Here is an 11,556-nt window from a genome sequence, read left to right as displayed (position 1 = left end):
CTGGGCAGGCAGGGACATGTCTGGGGACTGCAATACCATGGGCTGAGCAAAGGTGACCCACACAATGACCAAGCCCAACAGTAGGACAGTGCAGGATTGCCATGTCAGAATTTTTATTAATAAAAAAAGTTACAATAACTTACTCCCTTTATCACACAAAGGGCTCAGTATAAAGAGCTCTGGTCTCCTAAGATAACACAGGGAAGTGAGAGGTGGGTACTTTTATCCTCCAAGACAGCAACCTTCTCCTGTCCCCAGGGGGAAGTGTGGCCAGCACAGGAGCCACAGGCCAACACGGCCTTTGCCAGAGGGCCCAACCCAGGAATAACCTTCTGTCCCTGCCTGCAGCTGGTTCACAGGTAGCACAAACCAAGACAGGGCACAGATGCTGAGTCTACAGAGAGATGAGGGACTGGAAGCAAGAGGATGTGCAAGCTCTGGTGGAGGAGGAGAGAGAAGTGTCTTCTTTCCATAATGCTGAGGAATCTGTGGAGCACAAAAAGTGAAGCAGCAGGAGAGCGGCTGCTTACAGGCAAGGAGAGGTGGGGCTGGCTGGAAGCAGCCTTGCCTGCCTGGCTGCTGCCTCATACAAGGTCAAGCCTGATAGAGGCAGAGGACCATCTGTAGCTACTTGTCACACTCCAGATCCTGGCCCCCCTCAGCACCCTGGTAGTGCATCTCGCAGAACTCCTGAATGCGACTGCAGGCCTCCAAGATCATCTCCTCAGGCACGGTGATCACTACGCGGAAGAAGTTTGGGTACTCAAAGCACTGAAAAGAGAAAAGATGAAGCTGGCACCTGGGATAGTGCCAGTTTTAGAGCCCTGCCTTGGCACCATGAGCTGCATCAGCACATGAATACGGTCAGTGTGGAACAGCACGGTTTGGTTCTTGCTCCCTTAGACTGTTTTTCCTGTTCCAAGCAAATCTCCCATCTCCATCTGTGTTGACATGATGCTGTGAGGGGGACAGGCCAGAGAACTTTGTGTGAACTGTGCAGACCAGATTGTGCAGGGAATGGGCTGAAAGGAGTTAGCGAAGGAGAGGGCTGGAGAATATTTAAGGCCCTGTCCATATCCGGTGTTGGAAGTGAAAGCAAGGCACAGATGTTCTCAGCCTTCCTTGTGTCTGCAGGGGTGGGGGACTGGAAACAGACTGAGGAAAGGAGCATAGGTGGGAGCACTCCTCTGAGAGAGCACCTTCAGCAAGGAGGAGTGGGGGTATATGGAGTTCAGGAATACAGCTCTGCGATCTTGAGAAATACTCAAGAGAATTGGGGAGTATGGAGTTGGGAAGATACTGTAAGCCTGACTGAGGGCTGTTAGTGAGCCACACTGCCACACACAGAACGAGGAGCTGGCAGGCAGCTCCTACACACTACTACAGACCATGGACACTTGCATACTCCCAGCAACTCCCAGCCTGTCCTCAGAGCTCAGGGATGCAAACCCCTACCGCTTCTTCCACCATGCTTTGGCCTCGCAGCTGCTTGGGGATCTCAGTGTTAGGCTCACCGTGGCTGGCAAGCAGAACACAGACTGCTCCGAGATGAGTCGCTCAGTGAACTCCACATCATTTTCAAACTCCGGGAAATGCTCCATCTCAATCTCAACCTGCATCAAAGGGATGTAACATGGCAATCAAGGGCACCAAAACTGTCTATAGTGTCCTTGTTTACACACATGGCCCAACAACTTCCCAGTCAAGTGCACCTGTCTGCCCTCAATTTTTGCTCATGATTTGGGCTGCCTGGGATGCAAGACAGAAACATATAAATGAAAACCAGGCTTCTGAAAAAGCTTTCATTAATTACCTAAAGATGGAATTTCAGTTAAACACTGCTTCAGTAAAGAAACACCTCATAGAAAAGACACAGTAACCAATTAGAAGTGAAAAGGAATAAATAAGACATTGAAACAGAGCTTGGTAGAGAACTCAATATGCATTAATAATACTGTCATGCAAGAAAAAACCCTAATGCTTTGGTTTAAAATAAAAAGAAATATAGTAAGGTCTAGAATATCATGAACAAAATAAATCCTTGTAGGATGATATAAGTGGTAAAATGACCTGAAATAAAATAAAATGGTAAAAAAATAAAATGGTAAAATGAAAATGGTAAAATCTTCAGTAAATATTTATTTTCTGTATTTGGAAAGAAGGCAGCTGTCCATCTCTCACACAAAAACAGTGCTATTCTGGCCATTTGTTTATAGAATCCTAGAAAGGTTTGGATTGGAAGGGACCTTGAAGCTCATTTATTTCCAATGTCTCCAACCCTGGGCAGGGCTGCCACCCACTGGATCAGCTTGTTCAGGGCCCCATCCAGACTGACCTTTATAACCAAAGAAGATTTTAAACATTTCATGAAAGTATTCTTAAACAGATAATTTGAAAGATAATTTGCATACAGAAGTTCTGAAAGAGCTAGTAGAAAACAAAAATAAACACATGATTTAATTTGAAATAGACAGTCAGCTACTGTAGAAATACATTAAGTGTCAAAGAATCTTAGAGCTGTGCCTCTACATAAAAAACATAAGCAAAATTTGCTGTGTAGCACTGGGTAAAATTTGAAACAGGGTCAAGTGATAAGGATTTTTCTGTAGAAATAAGTGAGACAGATACTGCAGTATTGTCCAGTTCTGAGTCTACATTTTAAGAGCGAATGAAAAACTGGAGACATTATGAGATGGAACAAAATAAAATAAAATATTTTAAAAACAAGTATTAAAGTGTCATAATTGTCTCAACTGAGCTTGATGAGATGACAAAGGAAATTTCAGCATATTATAAACTTTAAAAGAAACAGGCATGGGAAAAGGCAGAAGGAGAGGCAACACCACAGGCAGAAGACAGACATGCTAGTATGAAGAAGGCTATATCTTCTACAGGAGGTATGATAATCTGCCTTATTTTACAGAGGCTTCCAGTTGCCAGCTGGCTTCATATCCAGGTAAAACAGCCTTGTCTTGAAAAGTACAAGTCATGGAGCTCTGTGCAGGAGCAAGTGGGTTAAATGTGCTGGCCTCTGCTCTGTGACCAGTGAACAGCATATCCTGCACTTCTGATGTGACCAAGGGTCACATTAGAATGCAAAAACGCAAGGGATGCATTTACCACACAGGGCAATATGAAAATGCACAGTAACGGAGACCTGGTGGCAAGTATCAATCTGAAAGACTGACTAGCTCTGGCAACCAGACCTAGTGTGAGTGTTGGCAATCCTCACTTACCATCAGGTACATGGCTCCAGCAGGCCTGACAGGCTGAAGGCCAGGGATAGCTGATAAGGCAGCATAACAAAGGTCAGCATTAGACTGAAAAGCAAAAAAGGAGAAATTTCAAAACATGAGAAATTCCAGGAAGCAGCTTGGTGATTGAAAGCCGAACACTGGACTGGGACTATGAACAGGTTTGCCTACTGCAAATAAAGGGACAACAAATGCAAACAGCATGGGAGATCATGGCCTTGAGTACAGCAGGTGCTACAGAGCTGAGCTCAGCAAGTCAGTACCAAACTCCACCCCCTGGGTCAGCAGCTCCAGCTGCAGCGCTAGGCTGCCTGAAACTTATCACAGCCAGTATTTCTGCCTCTTACAATGTCTCCTGCTGGAATCTGATTTCTTGGGTCACCCTAATACATACAAAACTGCACCTCCAAGTGCAGGGAGGGAGAGGAAGAATGATGAACTAGAAAGGACTCCCTCCAAACAATCTGTGAACAGACCTTGATCTGTAACAGCCTGTTTACCTTGAGGATGCTAAGGGTGTTGTGGTAGAACTCAGGTGGTGTTCGGTTCAAGATATGCTCCAGTGCTCCTTGGACAATTGTACAGGGTCCTAGGATCCTTTGACTCAGTCTTAGAAGGCCATCCCTGATCTGAGAAAACATCATACTTGCTGCTTAGATGATGCTTTTCTAAAGGAAAGGAACAGCTCCGAGGCTCACTTCCTGTATTTCTACAGCTGTTCACACCCTTCTCTTCTGTGAGCATACAGAGTACTAAAGAACATTTGTTTGACTATTTGCCAGGTTTAGCAGACTATTTACAGAGTCATTCCCTGTTCCTCCATTGCAGATTGAAATGCCAACACAGACAACCTTTGGAATTTCCCAATCTGACTCAAACCAGGCTGGAACATATATAATACAAATAAAGCCAGAACTGTTCCAAAATAAAACTTTGCATTTCCCTTAGGTTTGTGCCCACAATCCACACTTTCAAAGCCAGGTAAGGACAATCAACATTAGCTTTTCTGCTCACTCATTTGGTCCTCTCTTCTCCCTCTTCCTCTGCAGAGAGCCTTCTAGGTGGAAAGGTCACTGCAGTAGATGGTTGTCCTTGTAACACAGCTGAAAAATAGCCAGATAAAGTACTGGCAGCACTGCAAGGTGCTTTGTTCTTACTTTTAAGAGAAACCATGTAAGAGCATATAGACACCACACAGGGACTCCACAAGCCCGATAAGCCATGCAATACTTTCAGTGCACACTGGAGCTATTTGGGAAGTTAGAAGAACAGAAAGAGGACAAGGCATATATTAATGAGCAGAGACATGGAGTGAGATGTGGGTAGAAGGCCATGTCTGGGAGCAGATGGAGTAAGGAAGGGACATGAAAGTGCAGCAGAAAAGCAGGTAAGCACATTTGGGTGACACCCACGTGAGAGCAAAAAGCAGTACCTGCCTGTATCAGTTAAAGACCTGGTGATTCACATACTGAAGACCATGCAAGTCTGTTGCTGTGACAGCAACACAGCAGTTCTCACCTCATTACCAAAGATGTCTCTCCTGTCATGAATTAGGATCCAGCCCATCCGCCAGCCAGGGACAAGCCATCGCTTTGCCAAGCCACCACACGACAAGATTGGCACATTGGTGCTAAGAGTTGCAATGGGTTCATACTTGCAGTCAGCAAATACCTGTGACCAGAGACTGTGTTAGGGCTGTCCCAGCCTCTTACTGTGAGAACTGGGTGTGAGCATGAGGCCTAACAAGAAGGGATGCAAGGAAGCTATAGGAAATCAATGGTGAAAACTCACAGCTTCAAAATATGAACATGGTAAGTGCACACACACAAAAAAGCAAGCTGTTTGGGAAGAGGAAGAACTGGACATGAGAGGTTCCCCTAGGACTGTGCACCAAAGGACTGGGAGCTCCAGGCATGGACCCAGGCACAGGGGGAGTGGAGCTGTCCCTCACCTCTAGAGACCTGGCTGCCATGGCCAAGGATTAGGTGCATCAAAAAGGACAGGCAGCATTGGGAGTGCAAAGGACTGCAACTGACACTCACCATGTCTCCATAGATCTCATCAGCCAGGATTGGCACACACTGTCTTGATGCCACTGTGGAAGAGAGGACATTCAGCCTGGACACCTGCACCCTCCATGGGAACAGACTTGCCCTTTGCTCAGAGCCTGGCAGAGCTCTGAGGGAAGCTCTGTCTCAGGACACAGGGTCCCTATCTTCCTCCTAGAGACCGCTGATTTGGAGAGCCTGACCACTGGGGATTCCTGCCCTGACTGCGCCTAGTTCTGCTCCAATTGGTGGGGACTGGCAGCACAACCCTCCCTGTCAGGACAGGGCTCAGGAAGCACAAGGCTCCTGTGAACACTCCCTGTGCAGAGCCAGAGGGGAGAAATGAACAGTCCAAGTCATACAGAGCTTTTGAGAAAGACATGTTCTGTATGTTCTTGCCTAGATAAGACAGCACGTCCACACTGAGCAAGCCCTCATTCCTGAGGCAAAGTCAGTCAGAAGTAAAGCCCTGGGCCATGGTGCTGCAGTGACTGAGACATGAGCAATGGGGACAGACACTAGACTGCAACCATGCCCCAGGCCCCAGAAATACACATTCAGGCTCACCTGCCAGGATCTCCTGGAGGTGGCTCTTGCTGAACACAGAGCCACAAGGATTGGATGGGTTGTTCACAATGAGGCAAGCTGTTTTCTCATCCACCAAAGACTCCAAGTGCTCCAAATCAATTTCCCAGGCCTTCTCTGGCTAGTGAAGGGAAGAAAAGTGGAAGTAAAAACTGAGGAACTGGACTTGCCACACAAAGTCAGGTGTGCCACGGCACCAAGGGTTACTCATGTCACCTTCACCCACTTCCCAGGCAGGATCAGGGTATTTCTGAGAGGATAAATTTTCAGGGCTGCCCCTTCCAGACTTGCCACCACTTACCAAGAGGTTATAGAGTTTGACCTCTATCCCCATAGACAATGCCAGTGTCTTGTAGAGGGAGAAGCCAGGCCGTGGCACCAGGATGTTCTGGCCTGGGTTGGCAAGCACTGCCAAGGCAAGCTCTATGGCCTGGCTGCAGCCACTTGTTAAGATGACATCCTGCAAAGAGCACAGAGAGGTCAGTGGGAAGCATAGCCACTCTGAAGTACTCCAGACACACAGGAATGACATAACATCCAGGCTCAGCTCTGCCAGGCAGAGCCTCTCAGCCAAAAAGACAGTGCCAGAGCCTGACTGAAAGCAGGGAAACTTCAGCTGGTGGAAAGCACAACCTCCTCCTGGGGAGGGTGGAGGTGAGTGGCTCAGGGAAGGGATGAGAGCAGCAGGAGGCCACCTTGGGACAAAGTGATTTGGCTAGCTTTTAGTCCTGTAACTGGGCAGGGACGCAGAACTGGCCCCTATGCCCCATGGTCTGCAGGCAGCAGCATCCTGTCTGCAATACAGTGGCAGCACCTTGGCTGGGCATGAGTACCTGGGCCTTCAGTGGTGCCTCCGGGCAGTTGTAGTATGCAGCCACAGCTTCCCGGCAGGACTGGTAGCCTGAGGAAAGAGGAGTCAGACATGGAAGGGAGGTTTTCACAGGTTCTTTCCTTCTTGTTACCAGTACTGTTTCTTTCTTCTTACCAGTACAAGGCTCACAGCTGCTGCCTAGCTGGGGAAAGCCCATTTGGTGGTGTCCCAGGGTGGCAGAGACTGTCCTGCCTCAGGCCAAGCACTATGCAGCCTCAAGGCTGGGCCAGGATGGCCAAGAGCAGGGACAAACCTTGGGCGGGGAGGCAGACTCTGGCCTCAGCATATTCCAGGGACAGAACTGACAGGAACAGAATGGAAGGTAGCCAGGGAGTTTTCTGAGCCAGAAGGAAGCCAAGTGTGATGACACGGCTTTCATTGTTTAGTGATGGCACTGGGGCAGCCCTCCCTATCATAAGATGGAGGATCCTGTGATACAGGCATGATCTGTGCTCTGTGCACGCTTTTGGCACTAATTGCAAACAAGGCTCACGGTGTCAGTGAAGTCAGGGAGCCCAAGGGGAATCCCAGTTAAGGCAGACCAGAAAGGAGCTTGGCTATAACCCACGGACACACATTGCCAAGCCCTTCTGGGTTCTTGATACCTTGTCTGCCCCAATGGCTGGGGTAGCGAACAGCTTCTGCAGGAGCTCTGGGCCTCAAACAACCCACACAGGAAAGAGCACATAGGTGTGTCTGGGAGATACATACACTTGTACATATGTACACTTGTGTGTTCATGTGACTACTGGTGAGAACAGCTGTAGGGTGCTAATGGAAAGATGTCTGTGGGCTCCATATACCTGCTGTGGGGTAGCAGCTGGCACATGACTTCATCCAACTCTCACAGGATGAGCTTTGTCAACTTACCAACAGATGGAGCATAACCATTGTACTGTCCTGAGTCCAAAACCTCCTTCACAGCCCGTGTGACCTCATCATTTGTGGGAAGGTTTCCAAAGACTGTTGGGTCTCCTTTTCAAAGATTGAAAAAATAGTAAAGTTGTCACTGATCTGTGACAGGCACAGAGCTGTGTGGTTGTCTGACCTATCCCTTGGTGCTCACACAAACTTTGTGCTTCAGAGCTCTGCAATCTGTCAGCCACGCAGTTGACCCAAATACCTGAAGGCTTCAGCCATGGGACTATGCTCACCTAAGGACAAGGAGATCATGGCTTTCTTTGGGTTGGGTTCCACCTTCATGCTGTCTACGATGGCTCGGACAGGATTGAAAGTCTTCTTTGACATTTCAGAAGCCCTGACAGCCCATCTTGGCTTCCGACCCTTCACCTTCCCTGGGGATATGGTGTTCCCAGTGTTCTTCAGATGAACATCTCGCATAGGGGCATGATCTCCATGGCCATTCACTTGGATCAGGTACGAGTCCATCCTGAGAGCTGTCAGTGCAAAGTGAATTTCCTGGGCTTAGTTAACACATGTGAAACAAGGAATCTGTCCGTTTGGGGATGCAGCCCATAAGTAAAATTTCTGAAAGCTGTAGACACTACCAACTGCCTATGGACAAAGCAGCAGCAGCAAGTAGGGCTGTATTTGGTCCCAGGATGTAGTGAAACCCCATGCCTAAGTGAGAGAGCAATACAGTAGGAAAGATTAAGGCACTTCTCTGTGTTAGCTGCACCATTGCCTACCATGGACCTCCTGTGCTGAGAAGGAGAAAGCCCCGCTAAAGCCAGCAGCCAAGAATTAGCAGCATGTTGTAGTCACCACTTGACTGCAGATTCAATATTCCACTGACAGAAGAACCAGGTCACCCACTTTCTCCCCCCAGCTATCAACTTGCACACCTCAACCTGCAAACACAAGGGCCAGCCCACTATGTGTGTTCATATCCAGAATGTTTCTCCAGTCTACAGACAGAAATGCAGCACAAAAACTAAAATAACAGATGCCAAAAAGGTAGTTCTTCTTTAGTGTTATCAGAATTCACTGGGCAGTGGCAGGATAGAGGTTAGACACTTGCTTCTGTCAACAGAGAACAGCCTAGCCCAGAGAGCCTAGAGCAAAAGGCAATGCTTAGGAAATGGAGTGAGACTGGTATGGCCTGGAGGGAAATCCAGGAGGCAGCACTGCCCCAAGCAAAGGGCCTGTAGTTCAACCTGAAAATGAGTAACAAGCGAGGCACAGCAGAGGAACAGCTGCCTTCAAGACCCAAAAATGGACAAAAAAGTGACTTACACATCCCAGCAAGGTATACCCAAAACATGAGCTAGACCAGGCAGGAAAAGTTTAACTTATAAACTGCTGATGACTCAGGGCTTTCCACCTGCAGTTTAGGGATAGGACACAGAAGAGGCAGACCTCCTGAGACACAAAGTCTGTTCTTGCTGATACTGGCACACTACCTCGTAATCCTGCCACAAACTGCTTATGCTTTCTATTCTGTCCTATTTCTCAGCTCCACTGAATAGAAATTTGGTGGACAGTGCCCCTTTCCTGATGGAAAATAGCCCCAAACATAGCTCCACACTTGTAGGTACAACACAGATTCCCCCTCCTTGCCACAGAGACTGAGCTAGAAGGGCTGTAGTGTTGCCTGGTTCAGGCAGGATTTGCCATCTGAGCAAACTTCTCACTGTTTCAGTGAAGTTTGCACCTAGAGATGCCCCATGCTGCTGCAGTTACTCTACCAGCAGTGCCTTATTAGGCCATTTACAGCAACCCAGGCTGATCTAACAGGGTCACAAGGCAAGACTTCAGCTTTTCTGCTGAAATGATCTGGGTTTCCTTTCCAAAAGAAGAAAAGAAATATATAGCTGAAGAAACATACAGCCAGGCTGTACAAAAAATGGAGCCTAGAAATGAACCATGTATGTCAGTTCAACGGCTGGGTTGTGTCCCAAATACACAGTCCATCCTAGCAGAGCCCTTGTATCACCCTGCAACATGGTTCTTCTGAAAAGGGGAGCTGTAGACAGGCACAATAGATACCTTCAATGTAGGCAGCCTGGGAAGAACTCCCCACTACCCACCTGAAAGAAGCAAGGCACCAGAGCATAGCACTTTACCTTCTACAGCACAGACAGGGAGACACCAACAAGCTTGGGGGTCCAGTCCCTAGTTTTCATCCAGGACAAGTCCCCTTGAGAGGAAGGTCCTGTGAATTTTTGCCCGTGAAATAATCCCCAAAATTGGGCGTTGAGACTGTATCATTTAGCCATTGGCTCACAGAGAGGGCTGCTCTCCCCACCCAAAAATGACCTCTCCTCCCCTTTGCAACCATAGTCACTTCAAACACCTGGAATATGGCTGTGCATTAACTCTTTCTGGGGGCAGCCAAAGGACATGGCTTGGGTTCCTGGAGTGCCTGGACTGCCATCCTTTGCTACTACCGCTTTCCTCAGTCTGCAAAAATTTGACCCCAGATTTGCTGGGGGCAAATCTGCAGAGTCCAGATATTTCACCACTAGCACCTTGTAATTCACTGAGAGTGGACTGATGGACCGTAAAGAGTTTCTGGGATCCCAATGCACTATCTGACAAACACCAGTTTGTGGCTTCATTACAACTGGGAGGCACCTTCCAGATTAAAGTAAGCTCAATTTTTCATTGGTTTGGAGGTGGCTTTTTTCTTCCTTTTTTTTTCTCCCCCCCCCCTTTTTTTTTTTTTTGGTTGCTGCAAGACCCAAGTAAACTCATAATTCTGGCAGCTAGTAGAAATTATGCAATTCTTCCTTCTTTGCTGGTACTGCAAACCACAGATGACACCATTCCCAGAAGGCCCTTTTTTTGCTAAGTGATGTGAGCCTATGGCTTCCTGCTTCTTAATTCCTGCATGGCTAAGATAAATGAGAGGCATAGGCACTCTTCCTGCCTTCCAAGGGCTGCTCCAAGTCTTCCCTTATTGTCATTGCAGCAAATAGCCAGAGACTGAAGAGCTGCTCAGTGACAAGAGGGACTTGCCAGCCTTTGAGCAAACAGACTACTGATGCCTTCACTGCAGAGGCCATTGGTCACTATGAATTTTACCTGTTTATACCTGCACCTGAGTTGGAGGAGAAAGGACCTTGTATTCAACCCATACTCACTATACAATCATGAGTAAGGCTGCACCTCCCCACGTGCAACAAGTGACCCCTTCCCTCAGTGCTGTGGCTGGGCTGATACTGCTGGGGAGCCATGACCTGCTGTTAACCCCAATACTGAAATGATCACTCCTGAGGCCACAGTGGGGGCCAAGGATTCAAGGCTGGAGACAGGTTGGAAGGCAGGTTGGAGTGCAGACAGCAGGTCTAGTCAGGATCCTTAGCCCTAGACTGGAGAGCAGACTTCTCACTGAAACCAGCCCCAAGGCCTTTGGACAAGGAATAGCAAAAAAATAACAATTTCAAAACTTTTTCACAGAGAAACATCTTGTATTGAAGCTGTTTGGACTGTTTTCTGCTGAGGACTGCACTCTTTCTCTCTCCTTTTGACTGAAACCTGACATGAGTAACCTTTGGAAGTTTATGCAGGTCTCCTCTAAGCACCTACAGGTTATTTTCTCACTTCCCCAGCTGGCCCCATCTCTTGCCATGCTGCAGCCCTGGCAGGGTTAAACATGGCACTGGGAGGCTTCAAGGACGATGCTGTATGTTCTGCCTAGCAACAACCCCAATCTGACGCAACTGGAGCTCTACCTGTCATAGTGCACACAGCAGTGGGGTTCAGGGGAGGCCACGGTGGAAACCTGTTGCCAAGGGGGGGTGGGAAATGTGGCTCTGGAGACATTAGGCTCAGTTACATAAGGCTGAGAACCTGGTGAGAAGCAGGCTGAGGAAAGAAGTGTACAATGGTATCA

The 11,556-nt window shown here is 47.9% G+C and overlaps 1 protein-coding gene across 1 annotated transcript; it reads right to left on the bottom strand.

Annotated features, from left to right (window-relative positions):
• Nucleotides 1-96: 96 nt before the first annotated feature.
• On the bottom strand, nt 97-9,942 carry TAT (tyrosine aminotransferase). The gene is made up of 12 exons (XM_058845845.1): nt 9,785-9,942; nt 7,913-8,155; nt 7,629-7,733; nt 6,721-6,788; nt 6,189-6,347; nt 5,870-6,008; nt 5,297-5,349; nt 4,773-4,925; nt 3,755-3,883; nt 3,237-3,320; nt 1,515-1,613; nt 97-771 (listed from the first exon to the last, which is right to left on the bottom strand). The coding sequence occupies exons 2-12, from the start codon at nt 8,145-8,147 to the stop codon at nt 628-630; spliced, it is 1,368 nt and encodes a 455-aa protein (XP_058701828.1). The 5' UTR covers nt 8,148-8,155; nt 9,785-9,942; the 3' UTR covers nt 97-627.
• Between the last annotated feature and the right edge of the window lie 1,614 nt (nt 9,943-11,556).

This window comes from Poecile atricapillus, chromosome 10, assembly GCF_030490865.1.
Source record: "Poecile atricapillus isolate bPoeAtr1 chromosome 10, bPoeAtr1.hap1, whole genome shotgun sequence".
NCBI lineage: Eukaryota > Metazoa > Chordata > Aves > Passeriformes > Paridae > Poecile > Poecile atricapillus.
This window is presented reverse-complemented; position numbering and strand designations above follow the sequence as displayed.